Genomic DNA, 26416 nt, shown 5'->3' on the forward strand with positions numbered 1-26416 from the left:
TGATCTTTCAACTGATGACACTCGTCTGTTATGTGCCCAATGTCCTTATGGTACGTGCAGTACCTGGTAGGATCTCTTTTATCCCTCGCATGCCTCATGGGCTCGGGCTTGCTGAAGGCAACCTTGTGCTAATGCGCGAGGTAAATATTTTCCTGAGTTTCAATAAGCTCGGTATATATAGTATAAACTGACACGTACTTGTCGTGCTTCTTTTGTTTCTTTTTGTCCTTTGACGACGCCTTAGAATCGTCTTTTCTATTTGAGGTAGAGGCGCTTGAGTTATCAACTCTAGTTGAGATAGTACTTATTGAAACATTGCTGGGTTTGCCTCTCGAGCCAGTTTTTAACAAGTTCATCTCTTTTCGAGCTTCTTCTTTTCGGACGAACACCTGAGCCCTCTTGTTGAGCTCAGTGATGTTCTTCACAGGACAACCCTATCAGTATTGGAATTATTTTACCAGGATCTAGATTTACTAACAAGTATGTTTCATTAACATCCTAATATGAATTTCTAAAACAATGAAATAAACACATATAAAGTTTAAGAAATCTTACATTGATTGCAGCGGAATATAATGACTCCTTTCGTTCAGATCTCTAGCCCTTGATTCCTTTCTGTAGCAGAGCACTATCAAGATCTAAACCTGGATCTCTTTCTCTTGTTCTTGAGCCTGATTCTCCTTCTTGTTAATTGGATTCTTCACAGTCTTACACACTATGATTAAGATACTACTTGATGTGTGTGGGCACTCACTCACTCACTATAGAGCTTCGGTTTAGAAGAGAGGAAGAGAGAGAGAAGGTGGCGGCTAGGGTATAGGAAGAAGGCTTTGAATTTTTCTCTGAAGGAATGAGATGCATCATCTTTTTCCTGAAGCGATCACTACCTATTTATAGAAAACCACCTAGAGTTAGGTTAGATTTATTTGGCATTAAAATAATTAAAAAGATAAATGGTAATTTGCACTATAAGTGGCCGACAATGTATGGATAATGGGCCCCACTTTGCAATTTTGCCAGTTTGTCATTTTTCCATCTCATTTTCTCAAACACACCAATTTTCCAATTTAACCACTTAAATGTCAATTCTTATTATTTAATAACTAAAAATTAATTATTAAATAATATAGTCATTCAGTATATTTATTAATTAGACTAATCAAAGTCTCTTAATTAACAAATGAACCTTAGAAACTCTTTCTTCACAATTTAGCCCTTGCTTAATGAAAATTCATAAACTAGACATAGTCTAATTTTAAAATTATAATTGGCTAATCAAAATCAATTAACTGAGTCTTACAAGTAGTATTGTCTCAACTAGTATGGGGACCATGGGCCTATATATCCGAGCTTCCAATAAGCAGACCCATAACTTATCAAGTAAATTCACTAACTTATTAATTCCTTGTTGCATCCACTCATAGAACTTGGAATTGCACTCTCAGTTATATATAGAATGCTCTATATGTTCCACGATATAGATATGCTATTAATTATCCATTGTTATAATCTCAATAATCAATGATCCACAATAGATGATCTACATTGCATAGAGATTAAATTACCGTTACACCCTTTCAATGTATTTTATCCTTAAAACACTTGGCCACCTATAAATGATATTATAGTGAACTAATATAGTCACTAAAATGAGCGCTCTATCATTTATCTCTATTTAACAAGCTCGAAGGAAATCATCGTTTCACATCTAAATACCTATAGAAGCTATAGATTCCATATCTATGATTAGCGCTCCCACTCAATTGTACTACCATGTTTCCAAAATGTACGTATCACCCTGACCAAAAAGTAGGCTTAACTAACAAATCAAAGAACATGAATAACACTCTTGAGATTGAACCTAACCATGTCAGGATTAAGATCATTTGATCTAGGATCAACTAGGTGATATTGAATTGAATAGGTATTACGGTAAATTTATCATATCTAATCAAAGTTAATTATCGGTCCCTTCCAATGTATACTCCGTACATCCGATACTGGTAAACTTTGCTAGCCCTGGAAAGAACATAACACTTATCCAAGATGTAAGTATACCTATCGCTAATTATCATGCCAGTCTAAATCCAGTGAACTGACAAATCACAGAATTAAACTTTTGAACATATAATCATGATTATATTCCACTGTGCTGACAACACTATAATCATGTACAAATACATATGTTCTGGACTTAATAGAATTTATGCATATAATCATGAAATAAATCTTGTGAACCAAGCAACATAAATGATTTCTGATCTTTATTAATTCGTAAATCTGATTATATTGAAATGGGTTTTATTTAGGGCACAAAACTCTGCTGGAATTTATTTTACCAGGATCTTAGATCTACTCACAAGTATGTTTATTAACACCCTAGATATGAACTTTCTAAAACGATGAAATAAACACTTATAAAGTTTAAGAAACCTTACATAGGGTGTAGCGGAATTAAATGACTCCTTCCGTTCAGATCTCTAACCCTTGTATCCTTTCTGTAGCAGAGTATTATCAAGATCTGAACCTGGATTTCTTTCTCTGAATCCTTGATGCTGAAACTCCTTTGTTGATGATCTTTCTTCACGATCTTCCTCACTATGGTTGAGGTATTGCTTGCTGTGTGTGGGCACTACTCTAATCACTAAGGTAATTTCGAAATATGAAGGAAGAAGAGAGAGAGAGGGTGGCGGCCAAGGTAGAGAGAGAAAGGCTCAGGTTTTTCTGATTCAGAAGTGTAATTTTCCTGAAGCCTTCACTATCTATTTATAGCATTCCACTAGGGTTAGGTTTGAATTATTTGGCATTAAAATAATGAAAATATTAGTTTAAAATGCCTACAAAAGTGGCCGGCCATGGCTTGATGGATTTGGGCCTTGCTTTTTGCAGTTTTGCAATTTTAACACTTTTGTATCTGATTTTCTCAAAAATGCCGATTTTCTAATTCAACCATTTAAATGCCAATTCTAACTATTTAATAACTATAAATAATTATTAAATAATAATGTCATTTATCATATTTATTAATTGAACCATACAAAGTATCATAATTAACAAATATGCCCCTAATAACTCTTTCTTTACAATTTCGCCCTTACTTAGTGAAAATTTCACAAATAGACATAGTCTAATTTGAGAATTATAATTGATTAATCAAAACCAATTACATGAGTCTTAAAAACAATATTATCTCAACTAGTGCGGGGACCATGGGTCTATATAACCGAGCTTCCAATAAGTAGATCAAGAATTTAGCACTAAAATTCACTAACTTATTAATTCTTCGTTGAATCCACGTATAGAACTTAGAATTGCACTCTCAGTATATAGAATGCTCTATATGTTCCACCCTATAGACGCATCATTAGTTATCCATTGTTATAATCTTAATTTGATCAATGATCCTCTATATGAATGATCTACACTTTAAAGGGATTAGATTACCGTAACACCATACTATGTATTTTATCCTTAAAACACTTGACCCCGTATAAATGATATTTTAGCTTATGTGAAATGAGTACTCAACCATTTATGTTCGTTTGGTCAAGTTCGAAGGATATCATCCTTTGCTTACTATTCGCCAGATAGAAGCTATAGATTCCATGTTCATGTTAGCGCTCCCACTCAATTGCACTACCGTGTTCCCAAAATGTACGTATCACCCTGACCTAAAAGTAGGCTTAACTAAAAAAATCAAAGAACACGTATAGCCTTTCAAGATTGAGCCTAATCATAACAGGATTAAGAACATTTGATCTAGGATCAACTAGGCGATATTGACTTGAATAGATTTTACGGTAAGTTTAATTAAATCTAAGTCAAAGTTCAATATCGGTCTTTTCCGATGCATACTCCATGCATCCAACCTGAGCTTTACTTTAACCAATGTTCTGGAAAGAACATAGCATTTCTCCAAATGCAAGTAAACTCTTGTTGTAGATTATCATATCAGTAAAACCCCTGTGTCTGATAAATTTAGGAAACTTTATTCACATAGTCATGTTTACTGTCCAATGTGATGACAACACAATAAACAGGATCAAGTATGTGAAAAGGGTTTAAGATGAATTTATAAATCGAATAGACAAGCAAATGATAAAGTGAACCAAAACATACACAAATGAATGAAAAATACTTATGATTCTTTATTGATGTTGAATAAAATAGATTACATTGAAATGGAGTTTTATTTAGGGCATAAATTCTAACAAACCCAACAGTAAGTCGTCCCACAATTTGCCTCCAGCGATGGATAGATCAGTAGTGATCCCCACCTGAACTGCAGTAAGTTGTGTACTATCATCCAGATTTCTAACTCTTGCAGCAGTCATGCTAAATCGACTTAAATATGCCTTAAGTGTCTTGCCTGGCTGTTGCTTTATATTAGTTAGCAAGGATGCCTCGAGACGCCTATCCCTTGTGGGATGGAACTATTTTGTGAAGTCCTTAGATAGCTGTTCCCAGGAAGTTATAGAATGGTGAGTAAATTTATTGAACCAGCTGCTTGCTACTCCAACTAGCGAGGTGGGAAACAAAATACAACGTAAATTGTTTGTCGCATTACTAGCTCACTTTATTGTGTTGAAGTTATTCAAATGTGAGACCAGATCGGTGGTCCCATCATACGATGAGACGTGATGGTTTTTAAATCCCTGAGGGAAAGGAGTATTCATAATATCTGGATGGTACGGCTCGAGCTCCTCGTTTGAGTCATATCATGATTGTTTTCCTAATTCCCCCACTTGATATCTCCTGAACTTATCCTCCAACTCGTCTATTTGTAATTGGATAGGATCCTCTTGCTTTGGACCGAGTTGTTGACGAATATTAGGTTTTTCTGATTCAAGTGCTCTCGCAGATCCAATTGGGAATAATTACTAGTAGACCTCGTTCTACTCACATACTGTGTCCTACTTACGGATCTCGTCTTCCTCATGGACTTCATCCTACTCATGTACCTCGTCCTTGAGTGACTTGCAGATTTACTGGTTCCCGTGCTTTCTCGATCATTAGCGTGATGAGCACTTTCTCCACCCACAGGTCACACTTGCTTCTTCACGCCCTGCTCTTCCCCCCTGAGCGTGGTTTGTCGTATTTCCCCCACTGGGGTTTGTACGAGCCCTCTCTCTATGGGTTCAGGAAGAATGCTGGTGATATCTCACCGGTGACCTATGTTCCTCGTGTTGTGTTAGGGTCTTCTGCATTTCCACGAGGAATTTCCTGTTCGTTGGTTTCTGGTTGTCTCTCATTCTCATTTCTATGAGAGGGTTCTGGTTGATCATTTGGATTTTTAGGGGGAACCTCATTTTCCCCAGGTTATTCTTCCTGAGCATTTTCATGTCTCCTCGTTTGTGAGCAACAAGGTCTGCCTCGTGGTCTTCTCACTCCAGGGTCAGGTTGATTTTGAGTTTTATTCCCCTATGCCGCCCTAGCGGCGGCTGCATCATGCTCTCATTCAGCGTTCCGCTGGTTTTCCTCCTCCAGGCGGCGCCTAAGGTGGCAGTTTTCCATTTCGTAAGTACCCTCACCCACGGGCTGAGCACTTTCACGATTGGGTCCTACATCTCTCATTCTTGGATTTTGGCCATTCCTATGTTGAGTCCTCCTCGAACGTGTCGTTCGTGTACTGGGACCAACATCAGGTTAGGTCCTCCTAGAACGAGTGGTCCGAGTGTTGGGGCCACCCTCAAGTTGGGTCCTCCTGGAGCGAGTTGTCTGAGTGCTGGGGCCACCCTCAGTGTAACACCCTAACTATCTTAGGCGTATTACGTGATTTTTAAACGTACTGTGCAGCTCGTTGCTAATCAACGAGGTTTATGGAAAAAACGTGATTAATTAAAATTTTGCTTTTTCATTAAACTTATAAACCATTTTACAAAAAGTCTCGGGATCCCGATTTATAAAAATATTTACAAACGTTTCTACTGTTCAACTTTTACATCAAAATAAAGTCGTCTAACAACAGTTACAAAATCTCAGCCCTGCTGTCCCGAGGATCGTACGCTCCAGGCCTAACCGCCCCGACATGTACAATCTCATATGCTCGGTCACGGTCCATCAGCTACAGCCTTGCCTTTACCTACACATGAACGTAAACTGTGAGTCGACAGACTCAGTAAGAAAAGCATAATAATATCATACATAAAACTGACTGCCGTGTCCAACACGATACTGAGTCCCGCTACTGCCATGTCCAACATGGTACTGAGCACTACTGCCATGTCCAACATGGTACTGAGTATTGAACGTTCAGGGGACGGTACTATTGACAAGTATCCTCCTGATCGGTCGAACCGGTCATACTCATTTCTTGGTCATACTCCGGCTGTCTGCAGACGGGATAGGTCAATAGCCACTGAACCACCAACCGGTGTCGGCTGATCGGTCGAGCCGGTCATACTCATTCTTGGTCATACTCCGGCTTGTCACGACGTGACGGGGGTTGGGTGGTTCGAAGCCTAAATACATATCTAATGTAATCTAACGGGCTTCCTACATGCACGCTAAACATGTAATCTACATATGCATCTTTGTTATACTAATCTTACACGGATTCGATTTCGGGTGTGCTTGGTCAACTTGACCGGCCGAAGCTGAACGGCGGATTACTGGCTCCTAAACCATAAAAATCACAACGCTATAAGTGACACGCTAAATCACTTCCCGGGGACTAAAACTTGAAACTAAAAGTTTCCCTATCGATAAAAAGCATGGCAATACCCCTAAAAACCCAAAAACGAGGAAAACTAGGGTTCTGAAAAATCCCCAACCGTGACCAGGTTGCCCAACCGGAATTAGGTTCTGGGAAATTACGAACCCCCATCCGAATTGGGATGCTCAACCGAATTCCGGTTCCTCGCGAGCACAACCACAAAATCTCATAACTCGACCAATTTAACCCCAATTGATCCCAAACTTTCCCGGACACATTCTATATGCCCCAAATGACATTTCAAAGGCATCAAACCTACCCAGAAACCACACATGCAAAATTCACCATTGGAGCTCAAGCTTTGAGTTCCAAACTCAAGCTTGAGCAAAACCACTTAGACAGCAATCAAACTAGCTTAAAACCTCTTAAACTAGCATAAAATAATCTCTGAACACAAACAGAAACATCTAGCAATTCACAGAAACAAAACATAACATTTTCTTTAAAAAAATCATACTTTTTCACATAAAAACTAAGAGCTTGAACAACCTAACTAATATGCTTTCAACACAGCTCAATCAACATCAATAATCATGCTTTGAATCACACAAATTAACCACAAAAACACAGCAGCAAAATCAACTAAAAACTCATGCAAAAATCATCATTTTTCATCAAAATTCAAGAGAAAATTAAAGGAGCTAACCTAGCTTGAAGATTGCTTAGCTATGGATGAGAATTCACTAGAGAAATTGAGCAAAATCCAGCTCCAAACCCACACATGCACAGCCGAATTTGAGAGAGAGAAAAGAGAGTTTCTTTTTCCAAGTTTTTTCTATTTTTTGATAAGTGTTGAAAATGAAATAAACTAAAAGAAAATAGTCATTTAACTTGATTATTTCAGCCATTAAAACACATGAAACAATTATTTAAAGATAAACATTTAATCCATTTAAATCACATAAGACAAAAATACTAATGGGGCAAAAAGACCATTTTGCCCCTCCACCATAAAATCACTAAAGTCATACTTAAGGGGTATTTTTGGGACATTCTAAATTCCCGGCCATTCCCGACATTCCCAATGTCTAAAACCCGTCCCCAAAATACTAACATACTAAGTTGTGATCTCTACTGAGCCAAACGCCGCGTTCCAAAATACCGGACACCGGAAATGCGAAATATAAAAGCTACTAATAACATACTCATGCATATCTGAATTCCATAAATATCCATAATAAATTATTTAAATGGCTATAAATAATTTCATGATTAAACATAAATAACTGCTAATTTCCAAATTAACTAAGCGGGCTTTACACTCAGGTTGGATCCTCCTGGAGCGAGTCGTCCGTTTAGACTGTGAGTTTGAAGGATTTCAGGATCCCATGGGCTTTTTTTCAGGACAGTGATGAGTTTCTTCATATGGTATGTTAACGTTCTCTATGTTGTCAGCCATGAAGGACAATGCTTTATTATATGTAAGGAGGGTTTTTTCTGAGCTTTTTCACGAAGGCTCTCAATGAAAGCACAACCTGTTAAAGTAGATTTTTGTTAACTAGATTTGAGCCTAAACAATGATAAACTTGCACACAGTAATGAAAACAGTAAAGAAAATAAAAAGAAAAGGATGAACTTAAAGGTTTTTTAACGTGATTTTGCAGTTAAAATTCTGCATAGTCCACGAGTCAATCTTATTAGATTTCTGATACAGTTCCAGGGCCTTTTTTTCTCTTATGAATTTTTCGTCCCTTTTTCAGTCTAAATTGCCTCTATTTATAATTCCATAATCAGACAGTTAAGTACAGAGTTGACTGTAATCTTTACAACAATTATCCCTTAAAATCGTGGGGTTTGATTACATATCACGTAATATAAATGCGGGTAATATTTGAATATCACACAGCTGTGATTAGTCTACTTTTACAGGGTCAAGGTACTCGTGTTTTAAACACGTTATAAATCATGACGTTCTGGGATTTCTTGATAATGAACTTGGTCGCGAGCTAGAGCTTTTCCCCTATCTTTTCGAGGTTGATAATATAAGCCTCGTCGCTTCTTCGCTTGAAGATATAACACTTCATTTTGAAAATTGTAGTTCTTAATATAAAAAGGTACTTTAGCAGTTAACATTATTTGAATGTCAGCTTCTGCTCGAGAGAACTGACTCGTCAAGACTACAAATCTCACAAAAAGATGTCTGAAGCTGATTGGTGAAAGTACAAGGAGTGTGCCTTCCTATAGGGAGATGGGCGCCTCGCAATTAGTTGCTTAGGTTTACCCGACTGTTATACTTAGTTTGTATATTGTATATTATATGCTAAGTGTCTTCACAATCATTATACCTCGCTTACGTCTATTCATGCATAACGAGATTGATATCTCACCATGTGCATCCAATGACGTATGGTTTCTCGTTAAAGCATGAGGCAACAGTTTGTATATCTCTATCTCGCGTAAGGCCTTATAGTCGGCAAGTTGTAAATATACTCTATCATTTCCGCATTTTATGAGTTATTCTATTTTCAAATATAATTACCGTTTCATGCATTGATCTATATTCTTCTCAATCTGATACATATAGGTTTGTATGTCTCTATCTCGCGTAAGGCCTTATAGTCAGCAAGTTTGTTTTCCGTTGAAATGGTAGCCGAATTTCGGGTATAACATATAGGTTTTGATGTAATTTTTTTATTTCAAATTTATTTTAAAATTTTGTTAAATAAAATAACATAACAAGTCCACAAAGTCTACATTCTTGAGTAAGCTCGAGTTTAAGGAGTAAACCCCAACCTCAACAAGAAGATAAGTTTAAGACCTCGAATGACGATCAACGAACCCTGAAGGATTGCACATGCAAGCCATGAGGCTCAAAAGTGAGCCACGTAAATTTTTCACGTGTGCATGGGCTCCATGCAAAGCCATGCACGTACACAAATGGGAGAGAACTCGATTGAGGGTTCGGCTTTGCACCAATGACTATTGTAGGGACCTGACGATCCCGCTGTTGGAGCAAGAGCAGTCGACTGGCCTTCCATGGTCAGTGGTCGACAACGTGAATGAAGGTGGAGGACCACCATGGTCCACAGAGCTTCTTAGCTCCAAACGACTCGCACAATCTAATTAAGCTCCAACGAAGCTTGGCTCTGTCCATCGTCCGTCACCGCCAGTGTGGTACTAGCGTCCTCCTCCCTTGTTCGCCTAAGGGTCGACCCATTGATATATACATATATATATGTATATGCTCATATATATATCTATATATTTTATGTTTTAATTAATAATAAGATTATTAATTTGGAAAAAATAAAATAAGGTATGAGATATTTGTTATGTGTATTATCCTTTTATTCTAATATGTTCAAATAAATATCTTTTTCAATAATTAGTTTTATTATATTTAGGGTATGTATATTTATCATTTTCAAATAAAGATATTTTATTTTTCAAATTATATTTTATATATATCATATATACTTTATAAAATAATATTATTTTAAAAAAAATAGATTGTGATATTTTTTAAAAATATATTAAAATAATAATTTTTTGAAATTTTGTTATAAATATTTTAATTAATTATTTATTTTGAATAAATAGGATTGTTATTTATAAATATATTATTATATAATTAATAAACTATTTGTTTTTTCTAAAAACTAGTCATAGGTTGTTATAACTTATTTTTAGAAAATATTTTAGAAAATTATTTCAAACTAACCTAAATGCACATTTATCTTGTCTAATACATAGTTAATTAAAATTATTTTATAACCTAACTATATTTTATATATTGTATATAATAATTAATTTCAAAAATTAATTAATAACTAATTATTTTGGAAATATTTTTAATATTTTTAATTTAAATAATTAAATTAATTCTATCTATTTAATTACGATTAATAAAGACAAGATAAGGAGTTCGAATTAATTTAATGAAATTAATTTGTAATTAGAAATTCCTAATGCTACATCAAGGAACAACAGAGAAGAGTTCTTTATGAGAGATATTATTCTTATTGTAGTTTATTTCTTACACGTCAAAGGTTGTTATTTTAAAAATTCCTAATATTTACTTGATTCACATTTCATTTAATGTTTGATTAATTGTTTGTTGATTATTAGTACATGCATATTTAATTGTCATACATAAAATTCTCCAAAGTTTGCTTTTGATAATTTCGCTTCTCATATTAGAAACATCATTATTTAAGATTGTCATATATATTTTATGTGCATTGGATTTAGAGAAATAAATTACATATAAAATGCTAGGTTGTATTAAATATTTTAAGAAGCTATTAATCCACACTAAGTGACTTACTTCAAAAGTTAGTCACATAATTGACTAATATTATGATAATTAATTAAAATATATATAAAATTAATTAAAATATTTTCAGGCCTATATTATGATAATTTGATTAATGTATTACAACTGGTTAAAGATTAAAACTAATTTTTCAAAAATGATTTTAATAAAGACAAATACATTTTAAAATAATGAGTTGGAGAGGGTTGTTATCTGTTATAAAACCTACGGTCTCCATTATTACTACAACACTGAGGGTATATGTATTGGGTTTTGTGCCCTAAATAAAATTCATTTCAATATAATCAGATTTACTAATTAATATAATATCAGAAATCACTTTTATGTTACATGGTTCACATGAATTATTTCATGTTTATGTTTAATATATAAATTCTATTAAGTTTAGAACATATATAAATATGTATATATTTGTTCATGATTATTGTGTCGTCAGCACAGTGGAATATAATCACGATTGTATGTTCAAAAGTTTAATTTTCATGATTTGTCAGTTCACTGGATTTAGACTGACATGATAATTGGCAATAAGGTATACTTACACCTTGGATAAGTGTTATGTCATTTCTAGGGCATTGGTAAAGTTTACCAGTATCGGTTGTATAGAGTATACACTGGAAGAGACCGATATTGATATTGGATAAGATATCATAAACTTACCGTTATATCTTTCTATGTCAATATCAATGGTTGATCTTAGGTTTATGGATCTTAATCCTGATATGGTTAGGTTCAACTTAGTTGTATTATTCATGTTCTTCAAGTTGTTCGTGGAAACTGAGATAAGGTTTAGGCTGATATTTAGAAGTGAAATGATGATATCTTTTGAGCTTGGCTTGATAGAGATAAATGATTGAGATCTCATTTCAGTAAGTATATTAGTTTACTGAAATATCATTTATAGGTAGCTAAGTATTTTAAGGATAAAATACATTGAACGTAGAACGGTAAATTTATCCCTATTCAGTGCAGATCATCTATAGAAGATCTTTGACTATTAGGATTGTTACAATGGATAATCATAACGTATCTATATCGTGGTACATATAGAGCGTTCTATATAATTTAGAGTGCTATTCAATTCCAAACATATAGTGGTCCAATGAGGAATTAATAAGAGGAAATTTACTTGGTGAATTCTAGATCTACTTTTTGAAAGCTCGATTATATAGGCTCATGATCCCCTCACTAGTTAAGATAATACTGCTTGCATCAGTTAATTGATTTTAATTAATCAATTGTAATTCTAAAATTAGACTATGTCTTATTTATGAATTTTCACTAAGCAAGGGCTTAATTGTGAAGAAAAGAGGTTTTTGGGTCAATTTGTTAATTGTATGGTCTAATTAATAAATTATATAAATGACAATTTTATTTGATAATTAATTATAATTATTAAATAAATAGTTTTGACATTTATAGTAATTGAATTAGAAAATTTGGTATTATTGAATGAAGAATAAGTGGTTGAAGAAAGTGGCAAAATTGTAACTAGAGCTTGCTCCTTTATGGCCAGTGCTAGTGTTGGATTTTTGCCCAATATTTTATTCTTTTTTAATCCATATAATTCAACCCTAAGCCCTAGTTGAAACACTATAAAAGGAACATGATTTTCTCACTCATCCACTTGATGCCTTCAACCAAATCAAGCCTAGTTTTCTATGTCAGACAACTAGTAGGTAAGAGAGTTCCTTCTATAGTGATTTCAGCTTCCTTCATTGTTCTTCACTATTCGAAACCTCGAGTGATATAGTGCTGTGCCCACACATAGCAAGTCAAGTACCCAATCATAGTGAGTAAGACGGTAATAACCAAACCCGAAGGAGAGAAAGAGATCAAGGTTAAGATCTTGATAATGCTCTACTACAGAAAGGAATCAAGGGCTAGAGATCTAGAACGGAATGAGTCAATATATTCTGCTGACCCCAATGTAAGATTTTCTTAAACCCTTATGAGTTTAATTTCATATTTTTAGAGAATTCATATTTAGGATGTTAATTCAATATACTTGTTGGTAAATCTAGATCCCGGTAGAATATTCTTAACAATTGGCCTCAGAGCCATCGTAATGATTTACTTTCATGTAATATGGATTTAAAACGATGAATATTATTTTTGTGTTGATTTGGATATGTTCATGTTGGTTTGTGTGTTCTTTGATGAATGTATGTGAATTATGAAATTTCTCCATGAAAATAATTTTGTTTTCATTCTAAAAAGAATTTATTTTGATTTCTTGTGAAAAATTAAGCAATTTTTGTATTTACGGAACTCACTTTCGATGAAAAACGAGAAAGTTATGGGGTTTTGAAAATTAGATGTCCATGGGGTCGAAGCTTGGTGCACGCACGCACCAGGAGCTTTGGACAAGAAGCATGTGTGCGTGCACACCTGGACGAGTCGTGTCTGAAGACACGGCATTGCACCCGTTCAGACACGCACAAGGCTATTATCCACCGGTGCCTCACCCTGCACCTACTGAGGTTTCTCGACCAAGGATCATGCTGATCATTCAATCCGCGTGCGTCCAAGGCTGTGTGCAGCCCTCCTGGGCAGCCAGCCACCAAACCCGATTTTTGTAGGATTTTTTCAATTTTTCCGAATTTTCTCAATTTCAAACACTAAAATCAAAATAAAATATTATTTTTAATATACTTAATCTTAAATATCAATTTTAAATTATTAATATTTAATTTTTAATTGATTATTATTAATTTTCTGATATTTTAAGGTTTAAATTTAAAAATTGATTATTTTTTTCATTTATAGTTAGATTTTAAAAATTTATTAATTTCTTTAATATTTATATATTATATAATTATAAGGTTAGATATATTAATATTGGATATATTTTAAATTAAATGATAGTATTATTCTTTTAATTTGAAATATTATATTAAAATTACCTTATAAGATGAATTAAATAATTAATAAATTTGAAATTAACCAAGATATTTTTTATAGATATTCTAACCATAATATTTTCAAATTCATAAATTGGTTATTTTTTTTAATATTTAATTGTTTATAAATTATAAGTTAGAAAAATGATATTTTATATCATTTTACCTATCATAAATTTATAAATAGTACTTTAAATATTTAAATAACCTATATATTTTTGTATAAATTTAAAAAAATATTTAATTTGAGATATTTTGACATATAATTAGGATAATTATTATTTGTTTATTATTTTAATCTTAAAATAATAATTTCCTAACCATATCTATTTTAAAATTGGTTTATTTTATTTTTTTTTAATTTTATTAAATTATAAAATTAGAAAATGATATTGAAAATATCTATTTGGTTATTTTCAAATCATTTATCTTATTAAATATTTAATTTAATTAGATAAAATAATTCAAATAAATCTCGATATTTTAAAATTAGTTTTTTTTTTTAATTTTAGAAAAGATATTTTAGATTATTTTTAACAACCCTAAATTTTCAAAATAGTTTGTTAGTTAAATAATAATTTAATTATATATAAACTTCATATTTCACAAATTGTTACTTGAACATTGTTTGTTATATTTATATTGTTTATTCAATTTTTTTTTAACAAACCTATTATTTATTTGATCTAAATTGTTATGATTAACTTGTTGACAGATCCAATGATCTGATTTTAATCATAGTCCAATTGTCAATAGATCTTATAAATAATTTGTAACAGGTAAATTTTGTATTTCTTTCATCTGTGTAAACCTAGAAATATGATAGGGTACATCCAAATCAATTTGACCTGTGTGAGCCTATATGTTTGTTTTTGGACTTAGATGCATATAGGAAGCCCATTTATTTCTAGATATTTAAATGGACTAGGTTGCTAAAATAAAATATCACCTATGATAGTTTTATTTAGGCCTAATTAGTATTGGGCTTATTCAATGAATAACAATTATTTAATTTAAGGTTAAATTTCTCTCCTTTGGGCCTTGTGTGAGAGTTTGGGAGCCATTAGTAGTGGGTACGACATACTGAACCCAGCCCTCCCTCACACGAACAATCCCAATTGTGAAGACCCATTTGCCTTAATTAAATAATTGTATTAGGCTAATTATACTAGTTTAACTTAATTAAAATTAAATTAGCAACATAAATAATTTTGAAATAAATGAAATGAATTTTTCATTAGATTATTTTAAAATTAATATAGAAAAACACACTTAGTTTAATGAAATATTCTAGATAATGATTTCTATTAACTAATTTATATTTTCTAGTATTTAATTAAGTAGAAAAATATATTTAAGTTGAAAATTAATTTGTTCATTAATTTTACACCAACTTAAATTAGGATATTTTCTTAGAGCTTAAATTAAAATTAACAATTAAGTTGATTTGATTCAAGATACTTAATTATTTATTTCTATATCAAGAAATTTAATTAAAATAAAAAATATATTTAAGTTGAAAATTAATTAATTAATTTTGGACAAACTTAAATTAAAATTTTTTGTTAGACATTATATTAGAATTAATAATTAAGTTGAATTTATTCTGGATACTTAATTATTTATATTTTAATGAATTTAATTAAATAGAAAATCATATTTAAGTGGGATTTTTTTTATTTTTCAGATACACTTAAATTAGAATAATTTTTAGAATATATTTTATTTTATTTCAAGAATCATTTCCCACATTAATTTCGAAATGCATTTATTTTAAATGTAGATATTTCGAAATTTTTTGATTTTGAAAATTAATTTTAGATCAACTTAAATCAAATAAATTTCATTAATTATTAATTTAAATAAATAGACTAAATATATTATATTTTAATTAGAAATTAAGTAATTAGTTTATGAATTATCAAGATAGATTTTTTCTAGGTAGACTTTTGTTATTTTTCTAGATCTATTTAATTAAATAAAAAATTAATATTTAAGTTAATTTTATTCTAGACACTTAAATATTTGATATTTTTCTTAAAAGATTTAATTAAATAGGAAAGTTATCTTTATGTTGAAAATTAATTTATTTAATTTTAGACCAACATAAATTAAAATTATTTTTCTAGTTTTATTTTATTTTAATTTAATGAGATTTGAAAAATATATTTTTACAAACATTAGATTTCAATTTCAATTCTGTTATATATATTTATAGAAAATTAATTTTGAGTTGAAAATTAATTAAATTAATTTTGAACCAACTTAATTAAGTAATTTTCATAATATTTATTGGAAAATTAATACTAAGGATGGAAAATAAATTTTTATTTTTTAGATCTTCATAAGTATAATTTTGTAAATATTAAATTAAAATTTATATTTAGAGTTATCTAAATTAGTAATTTTAATTAAATAAATATATATATATTAAAATAAATAGATTAAAATAAGTATCAAATGAAAATACAATCCTTAAAATAATGAGCTTTAGTTATAATGATATTCGATCTCCATTGTTGGTTCTACACAGTTCTTGTTTTAGTGAGATTCATCCCTAATAGATGGACGTTCATTTGCAATTTAACACCTTTGAATCTAGAGAGATAAGTATTATTGTATGTGTTCATATTCTTAGTAATGTCCATCCAAATAGTGGCTGCTAAGAATAGGACTTACAAGGTATGAAACAATGGTGGAAGCTCATGAAATAGGAATGACATTGACTCTCGACTACTCTATTCAATGAATGATATCTTTGACTCTTGATTCAAAACGAAGCACTGTATCAGTTAGTTGGAAACCTTGGAAATTATTTAAGATGTGTTTGTTTTGTATTTTCACATGTCTTTCTTACTTGCTAATTGTATGATAATTTCTGAATGTGTATGAATTTATATTGAACCATGTTGTTTTCTGTTATTAATATTGTAGCATAATTTTGAATCTTCATTGTTGGTCTAACTTAGCTTGTTTTTTTTAATGGGACAAATCCCAAATGATTGTCATCTGTTAGACAAACATAATAGTGTTAGATCTCGACAGATAAATATTTATAAATGTAACATCTAGTTGTACATCCAAAGATGACAACTTAGACTAGTGTTTACAATATGAAGTAATGAAGAACCTTATAAAATAAGAATAACTTTGACTCTCGCCTACCAAAAAATCGTTGAATTCTTATTTTAATAGAAATTATCCTTTACTTTTTCCTCTCAGCTTTTTCATGTCGAATTTGCTTAAATAATATATCATTGGATGAATGGTTTATAAATCCTTTTCTTATGATGTCATTCTAATTTCTCTTATGAAATTAAATGGCACAGATGACTATATTCTTGATATTCTATACCGAAGACATAAATCCTCGATCTTAGAAAATCTCCTACTTGTATATGCTTACTATATGCAATCTAAACTTAGTGTTAAATTAGTAGTTGTGGTCCAAGCTAGAATAAAACTCAAGAAATATTTGGTATAAATTTAAGTCTTTGACTTTAAATTTTAGATTCCAAATAAATATTTTAATTTCAGTTTCCTAGAATACATTGATCAATACATTATAACTTTCATAAGTTTTAATATCCATTTTCTGTCAATGGATCCAAATTGTATGTTTATGTATGGATTATGAGTTTTGTATTTTGTGACCAGGATCCACTTGGACTATTATAAGAACTCTTAATTGTAACTAGACCTAAGTCATCAAAAGACCATTACCACAACTATAAGATATCTATGGCATTTGCATCTTGTTCATGGTGGTTTTGACAAGATCATTCTCTGCAAAGAGTCAATATGCCAATATCTACTTGAAAGAAGAATCATCTATATTCGATATGGATGTACATTTAGGGGTGGATATGAGTTATCGTTAAATTCTTTAGACAATTCCTCCAGATTTTACCTTATGCAAAAAAAATTCAAATGTTTAAGAAATTTCATGAATTTATAGCAATGTTGAAAAACATTAAGGTAAGTGGTTAACGATCTTGCGAACTGATAGGGGTGGAGAAATATTTTGTAGATATGCAGTTCAAAGATCATTAAGTTGAATCTTCGAATTGTAACCACACTTACCTCCCCAGAAATTCAATTTGCATATTGATGATAGTATAAGGTCTATGATTAGTTACTAGCAGTTGCCTAAGTCCTTCTAGGGATATACCCTAGTGATGGGAAAATTTCAAAATGATGGAATGGTTGTGTACTTAGTGTAAACCATTACTAGAATCATGGATGTCCTGTTCGCGACCTTAAGAAAAGCTAGAACTGTTAACTTAAGGTTTGCATGTTTGATAGCTATTCTAAGTGATTAGGGGTGGACCATCCTATGGTCATTAGATAAGAAAGTGTTCGTTTTTCAACAAATACTACTTTTCTAAGAATATAACTAAATCTGAAGATAAAGTAACAAAGTAGAGGAGATATTTTTTCTTTATTCCAAAGTGTTCTATCATCTTATTCGACATAAGATGATCCCACTGTTGGAAATTATTTTACCAGGATCTTAGATCTACTCACAAGTATGTTTATTAACATCCTAAATAAGAACTTTCTAAAACGATAAATTAAACACATATAAAGTTTAAGAAACCTTACATTGGGTGCAGCGGAATAATATGACTCCTTTCGTTCAGATATCTAGCCCTTGATTCCTTTCTGTAGCAGAGCATTATCAATATCTGAACCTGGATCTCTTTCTCTGAATCTTTGATGCTGAAACTCCTTTGCTGATGATCTTTCTTCACGATCTTCCTCACTATGATTGAGGTATCACTTGATGTGTGTGGGCACTACTCATACACTAAGGTAGTTCGAAATTCAAAGGAAGAGAAAGAAGAAGTGGCAGCTAAAGATAGGGAGAGAGAAGGCTCAGTTTTTTCTGATTCAGAAAGTCTGAAGAAAAGTGTAATTTTCCTGAAGCCTTCACTATCTATTTATAGCATTCCACTAGGGTTAGATTTGAATTATATGGCATTAAAATAATGAAAAAATCAACTTAAAATACACACAAAGGTGGCCGGCCATACACTTAGTGGATTGGGCCTTGCTTTTTGCAATTTTGCAATTTTAACACCGTTTGTATCTGATTTTCTCAAAAATGCCAATTTCCTAATTCAACCATTTAAATGCCAATTCTAACTATTTAATAACTATAAATAATTATTAAATAATATTGTCATTTATCATATTTATTAATTGAACCATACACAGTATCATAATTAACAAATATGCCCCTATAAACTCTTTCTTTACAATTTCGCCCTTACTTAGTGAAAAATTCACAAATAGACATAGTCTAATTTGAGAATTATAATTGATTAATCAAAACCAATTACATGAGTCTTACAAGCAATATTATCTCAACTAGTGGGGGGACCATGGGTCTATATAACCGAGCTTCCAATAAGTAGATCAAGAATTTAGCACTAAAATTCACTAACTTATTAATTCTTCGTTGAATCCACGCATAGAACTTAGAATTGCACTCTCAGTATATAGAATGCTCTATATGTTCCACCATATAGACACATCATTAGTTATCCATTGTTGTAATCCTAATGTGATCAATTATCCTCTATATGAATGATCTACACAGTAAAAGGGATTAAATTAACGTAACACCCTACTATGTATTTTATCCTTAAAACACTTGACCCCGTATAAATGATTTTTCAACTTATGTGAAATGAGATCTCCACCATTTATTTTCGTTTGGTCAAGCTCGAAGGTGATCATCCTTTGCTTACTATTCGCCACATAGAAAATATAGATTCCATGTCTATGCTGGCGCTCCCACTCAATTGCACTACCGTGTTCCCAAAATGTACGTATCACCCTGACCTAAAAGTAGGCTTAACTAACAATTCAAGGAACACGAATAGCCTTTCAAGATTGAGCCTAATCATAACAGGATTAAGATCATTTGATCTAGGATCAACTAGGCGATATTGACTTGAATAGATTTTACGGTAAGTTTAATTAAATCTAAGTCAAAGTTCAATATCGGTCCCTTCCGATGCATACTCCATGCATCCAACCTGAGCTTTACTTTAACCAATGCTCTGGAAAGAACATAGCCCTTCTCCAAATGCAAGTAAACTCTGTTGTAGATTATCATATCAGTAAAACCCTGTGTCTGATAAATCTAGGAAACTTTATTCACATAGTCATGTTTACTTTCCAATGTGTTGACGGCACAATAAACAGGATCAAGTATGTGAAAAGGGTTTCAGATGAATTTATACATTATGTACATATAATCATGAAATAAATCATGTGAACCATGCAACATTAAATGTTATTTCTGATCTATATTAATAAGTAAATCTGATTATATTGAAATGAGTTTTATTTAGGGCATAAAACCCAACAAACTCCCACTTGCACTAATATAAAACAAAAAGTGCGTTTCAAATAATCTCAACACCTCGATATACAAATCAAGTGTAGTAGTAGTAAACTCCTCGTAATAGGATCTGAAAGGTTGAATTAAACACACCCTTTTCTCCACCATTACTCTTCCTTAAATCACAAAATCATTGATAATGTGAAATTCCTCTCTATATGTCTACTCTCTTGGGATACTGGATTCTATACTTTTGGCAACTACTTTTGGTTAATAGGAAAATAACACTAGTAGTTTAGGCAATTTGGAATGGTGCCAAAGATGTATAGAACTTTCCTTAGACTGAATAAGTACCTTTCCTGCAACTTTAAGATTCAGTCCCTTCCTGGTAGACCTAGAGACTTCAGATAGGTTTTAACACTTCTCCAAAATCACTATTCCACCCCCAGAGTAACCACCATCTTATCAGAAAGATTTTCTAGCACAAAGGAAAATTTCAAAATCTGATGTGGTGTAGTCTAAGAGTTTTAAACACACTCTTATAGACTAACATATAGTTCCTCTTCTTAATCTTAGGATTTACTTGATTGTCTTCCAATGTTCATCTCCTGGATTAATCTGATACCTACTCATTACTCCCACTCAACAGCAGGTGTCTGGTCTAAGGCATACAAAAGCATATCTAAGACCTCTCACTGTTGATATAAGAAATTCTTTCATGGCTTTATCTTTTCTGGAATAGTTAAGACTTTTCCTTAGATAAATAAAATCTATACCTAAGAAGTTGTGAAGCTTCTATAGATTGCCATTAGAAAGAAAATGCTTCAGCATCTTACTAAAGTAAGTTGCTTGCATTAGAGTAAGTAATTACCAGTTATACCACAAGTCATAGGTTTAGATAAACTCAAACCTATAATACTAGGAACAGGAAATTTTGTTAAGTCCATTGAATGGACTTATGAACGAAAATTTCCTTTTATGTCCTTGTAATAGAAAACTTTAGGTTATTCCATGTAAATAGATTAAACCATAGTTCTATTGGCTTTATTCTCAGTTTCTTATCTTGACAATCCATTACTTGTTTAAACTCACAATGGATTTTAATCACTAGTGTCTCCCAAGTCATAAGAAGGTGAGTTCCTAGAAACTCTCCCACTACGACAAGGTACCGTGAATTATGCCTAAGAAAACTAAATGGTATTAACCTCTTTGGTTGTGACAAGACAACAGAGGCAGTGGGATCATCATATGTCAAATAAGATGATAGAACACTTTTGGAATCAAGAATTAAATATGTCTTTTATTTGCTACTTTATTTTCAGACTTAGTCATTATCTTAGAAAAGTAGTATTTGTTTGAACAAACACTTTCTTATCTATTGACTATGGGATGGTCCACCCCTAATCACTTAGAATAGCTAACAAACAATGGTTAACAGTTCTAGCTTTTCTTAAGATTTTGATTAGGTCATCCATGAATCTAGTAATGATTTACATTAAGTACCCAACCATTACATCATTCTGAAATTGTATTACCATAGAAGGATTTAGGCAACGACTAGTAACTAATCATCAATATGCAAATTGAAATTTCTGGGGAGGTAAGTTTGGATATAATTCAAAATCAATTTAATGATCTTTGAACTGCATATCTACTAACTATTTCTCCACCCCTATCAGTTCGCAAGATCTTTAACCACTTACCTTAATGGTTTAACCATTGCTAGAAATTAATGAAATTTTTCAAACATTTCAAATTTCTTGCTAAAAGGTATAATCTAGAGTTATCGTTTTAAGAATACAACGAAAAACACATATCCACCCCTGAATGTACATCCATCTGCGAATGAGATGAACTACTTTCAGTGGATATAGGCATATTAACTCTTTGCAGAGATTGATCTTGTCAAATCCACTATGAACAAGATACAAAGACCATAGATTAAAAAAAAAGTGGTAGTGTCTATTGATGACATAGGTTTAGTTACATCAAAGAGTTCTTAGAATACTGCAAGTGGATCCTGGTCACAGAATACCTAACTCATATTCCATACAGTTTTAATCCATTAATAGAAGATGGATATTAAACACTTGAGAAAGTGTAACTGTATTGTATTCTGGAATTAGAAATATAAGAAACTTTCTATTTGGAATCTAAAATTAAAGTCAAAGACTTAAATTTATACCAAATATAATTAGTAATTCTATCTTGGACCAGCACTACTAATACAAACTCTAAGTCAGATTTGCCCATACAAGTAGGAGATTTCTAAGATTGAAGATTTATATCAATTGGGAATAGAATTTCGGGATTATAATCATATGCGTCATTTAATTTCTTAAGAGAAAATATAATGACATGAAATGATTTATAGACCATTCATCCAATGATATATTATTGAGCTAATTCGAAATTAATAAGCTAAGAGGAATTAGGATAATTTCGTTTATAAATAAGAATCCAACGATGCTTCGATTAGCGAAAGACAAAGTAATCTTATTTATGTAATCTTCTTGTTTCATATTGTAAAAATACTAGTCTAAGGTGTCATCAATTGATGAACAGACAGTGGAAGGTATTGTTGAGTACATGCGGCTCGGTAATGGAGATAGTGTAGCTTGTGCTACTAGTTTATTGAAAAAGGATGTCCGCATCTGGTGGGATGTTATTAAACAAACACGGGATGTGGCTGCAATGACCTGGGCTGACTTTGTACAAGTTTTTAACAAAAAATACTACAGTGAAGCAATACGCTCAGCTAGAGTTAATGAGTTCACGAACCTGAGGCAGGGTAAGTCTACAGTTACAGAGTATGCTCGCCAATTTGACAGATTAGCAAAGTTTTCCACAGATCTAGTTCCCACTGAGTTTTTGAGGATTCATCGTTTTACTGAAGGGCTCGACTCCCGAATAAGTCGGGACATAGCAATGTCAGGAGTAAGGGCAACCACGTATGCTGAGGTACTAGAGAAAGCCCTAGAAGCTGAGTTGTGTGAAAGTCGTATACAGAAAGACAATACAGCAAGGTGGGAGGCCAGAAAGGCCAGAAATGGAGGTGGTGATAACAAAAGGAAACTGCCAAGTAACCAACACAACGAAGCCGACAAGAGAAACAAGATAGGGTCCAATAACTACAAAGGGAAGAAGCCATATGTGGAGTACCCCCTATGCCCAACATGTGGTCGTAAGCATCCGGGAGAATGTCGACTGAAAGGCAAGACTTGTTACAAGTGTGGGCAACCAGGCCACTATAAGAAGGACTGTCCACAAAAGGGTGATCAACTCAAGGATGAAAAACTTGTCCCAGCTCGAGTATTTGCACTAACCAGAGGGGAGGCTGAGACTAGTAACACTGTGGTTGCAGGTCAGATTTCTATCTCTGGAAAACTATGTACTGTTTTATTTGATTCTGGAGCTACGCACTCATTTATTGCTTTAAAGATGATAGATAAGTTAGAACTACCGTATGTAAACTTTAGTTATAAGTTCATGACGGAGTTGCCCTCGGGCGAGGTTATGATATCATCTAGAGGAGTGCGGGATGCGCCAATAAGGATTGCAGACAAGGAACTTAGTGGAGATCTGATAGAGCTGGAGATGAGGGATTACGATCTTATCTTGGGTATGGATTGGCTATCACGACATGGAGCAACAATAGACTGCCGAAAGAGGACAGTGACTTTCACCCCGAATACGGAGAGGCATTCATATTTGAAGGAATCACAGTCAAGTCAAGCTTACCGCTAGTTACGGCCACGAAGGCACAAAAGATGATACGTGCGGGATGTCAAGCATACTTGGCCAGCATAGTAGACAAGTCAAGAGAAACCACCCTCAAGCCAGAGAATGTCCACATAGTATGTGAATTCCAAGAAGTTTTTCCGGAAGACCTACCAGGGCTACCCCCAGATAGAGAGATAGAATTTGTGATTGAGTTAGCGCCAGGCACAGCACCAATCTCGAGGGCTCCATACCGCATGGCTCCCAATGAATTGAAGGAATTGAAGGCTCAACTACAAGATCTTTTAGACAAGGGGTTCATTAGACCAAGTTACTCACCTTGGGGTGCGCCAGTGTTGTTCGTCAAGAAGAAGGACGGTAGTATGCGGATGTGTATAGACTATCGAGAGCTGAACAAAGTGACTATAAAGAACAAGTATCCCTTGCCTCGCATCGATGATTTGTTTGATCAGTTACAAGGGGCGATCGTCTTTTCAAAGATCGACTTGAGATCTGGGTACCACCAATTGAAAGTCCGAGAGGAAGATATAGCAAAGACGGCATTTTGAACACGGTATGGGCATTATGAATTTCTAGTGATGTCTTTTGGGTTAACCAATGCCCCAGCAGCCTTCATGGATTTAATGAATAGAGTATTAAAGGAATATCTTGACAAGTTTGTGGTGGTATTCATTGATGACATACTCATTTATTCAAGGACAATGGAAGAGCATGAGGAGCACTTAAGGCTAACTCTAAGTAGACTCAAAGAGCACCAATTGTACGCCAAATTCAAAAAGTGTGAGTTCTGGTTGGAGAAAGTGGCGTTTCTAGGCCATATAGTGTCCAAAGATGGGGTAGAGGTGGACCCTGCAAAAATTGAAGCAGTGAAGAGCTGGCCAAAACCAAAAACCGCAAGTGAGGTTCGGAGTTTCCTCGGACTAGCTGGATATTATAGTAGATTCGTTGAAGGGTTCTCAAAAATAGCCACACCATTGACGAATTTGACTCGAAAGCAACAAAAATTTGCATGGACAGATAAATGTGAGGAAAGCTTTCAGACATTGAAAGATAAACTCATAACAGCACCTGTCCTATGTGTTCCAACTAACAAAGACAAATTTGTAGTATATTGCGACGCATCAAAGCAAGGGCTCGGATGTGTGTTGATGCAGAATGAGAAGGTGGTAGCCTATGCCTCTAGGCAGCTAAAGGAGTATGAGACAAGGTACCCAACTCATGACTTAGAGTTGGCAGCAGTGGTCTTTGCATTGAACATCTGGAGGCACTACCTCTATGGAGAGAAGTGTGAAATATACACAGATCACAAAAGCCTAAAATACTTCTTTACGCAGAAAGAGCTCAACATGAGACAGAGGCGGTGGTTGGAACTGGTAAAAGATTACGATTGTGAGATACTGTACCATCCTGGAAAGGCTAATGTAGTGGCGGATGCACTTAGCAGACGCAACTATGCAAGCTTATCAATGTTAAGGGCATTAAAAGTGTCGTTGCAACAGGAAATCGAGAGATCTGGAATAGAGTTAGTAACAGGAAAGCTAGCTAACCTCACAATTGAATCAAATTTATTAGAGAATATCAAAGAAGAACAAGCCCAAGATGATTTTTTAATCAAGAAGCGGGTCGAACTACAAAATGGGAAAGCCGGGGACTTCTCAGTTAATGAAGAGGGTATTCTACTATACAAGGCAAGGGTGTGTGTACCTAAGAAAGCGGAGTTGCAATCAAAAATCTTACAAGAGGCGCACACTACACCCTATTCTTTACACCCAGGATCAACCAAAATGTACAATGATCTGAAAGGTAGGTATTGGTGGCCGGGAATGAAAAATGATATAGCAGAATTTGTAGCGAAATGTCTTACCTCGCCGGCAAGTTAAGGCCGAACACCGAGAGACTGCAGTGGCCGTTGCAATCTCTTGATATTCCCGAGTGGAAATGGGAAGATATTGCTATGGATTTTGTGACGGGGTTACCGAAGAACGACAAACAACGGGATTCCATCCGGGTGATTATCGACGGACTCACTAAATCGGCACATTTTACGCTCGTGCGCACTAATTACAATGCGAGCAATATGCTTTGAACCGTATGTAAAAGAAATTGTAAGGCTACACGGAGTCCCAAAGACCATTGTATCGATAGAGGTTCGCCTTTACTTCTAAGTTTTGGGAAAGTGTGCAAAGTGCTTTGGGCACAAAACTGAAGTTGAGTACAGCATTCCATCCTCAAACTGATGGACAATCGGAACGAACTATTCAAATACTAGAAGACATGCTACGAGCTTGTGCGTTGGATTTCCCAAGTAACTGGAGCAACTATTTTCCACTAATGGAGTTCTCATACAACAATAGCTATCAATCTACAATAGGGATGGCACCCTATGAAATGTTGTATGGGAGGAAGTGTCGATCACCACTACACTG

At 33.4% G+C, this 26416-nt stretch overlaps 1 protein-coding gene across 1 annotated transcript; it reads left to right on the forward strand.

Moving 5' to 3' along the window:
• The first annotated feature begins 22838 nt into the window (after positions 1-22838).
• Positions 22839-23996, forward strand: LOC133039624 (uncharacterized). The gene has a single exon (XM_061118529.1). The coding sequence runs from the start codon at positions 22839-22841 to the stop codon at positions 23994-23996; it is 1158 nt and encodes a 385-aa protein (XP_060974512.1).
• The last annotated feature ends 2420 nt before the right edge of the window (positions 23997-26416 follow it).

Source organism: Cannabis sativa, chromosome 7 (assembly GCF_029168945.1).
Source record: "Cannabis sativa cultivar Pink pepper isolate KNU-18-1 chromosome 7, ASM2916894v1, whole genome shotgun sequence".
NCBI lineage: Eukaryota > Viridiplantae > Streptophyta > Magnoliopsida > Rosales > Cannabaceae > Cannabis > Cannabis sativa.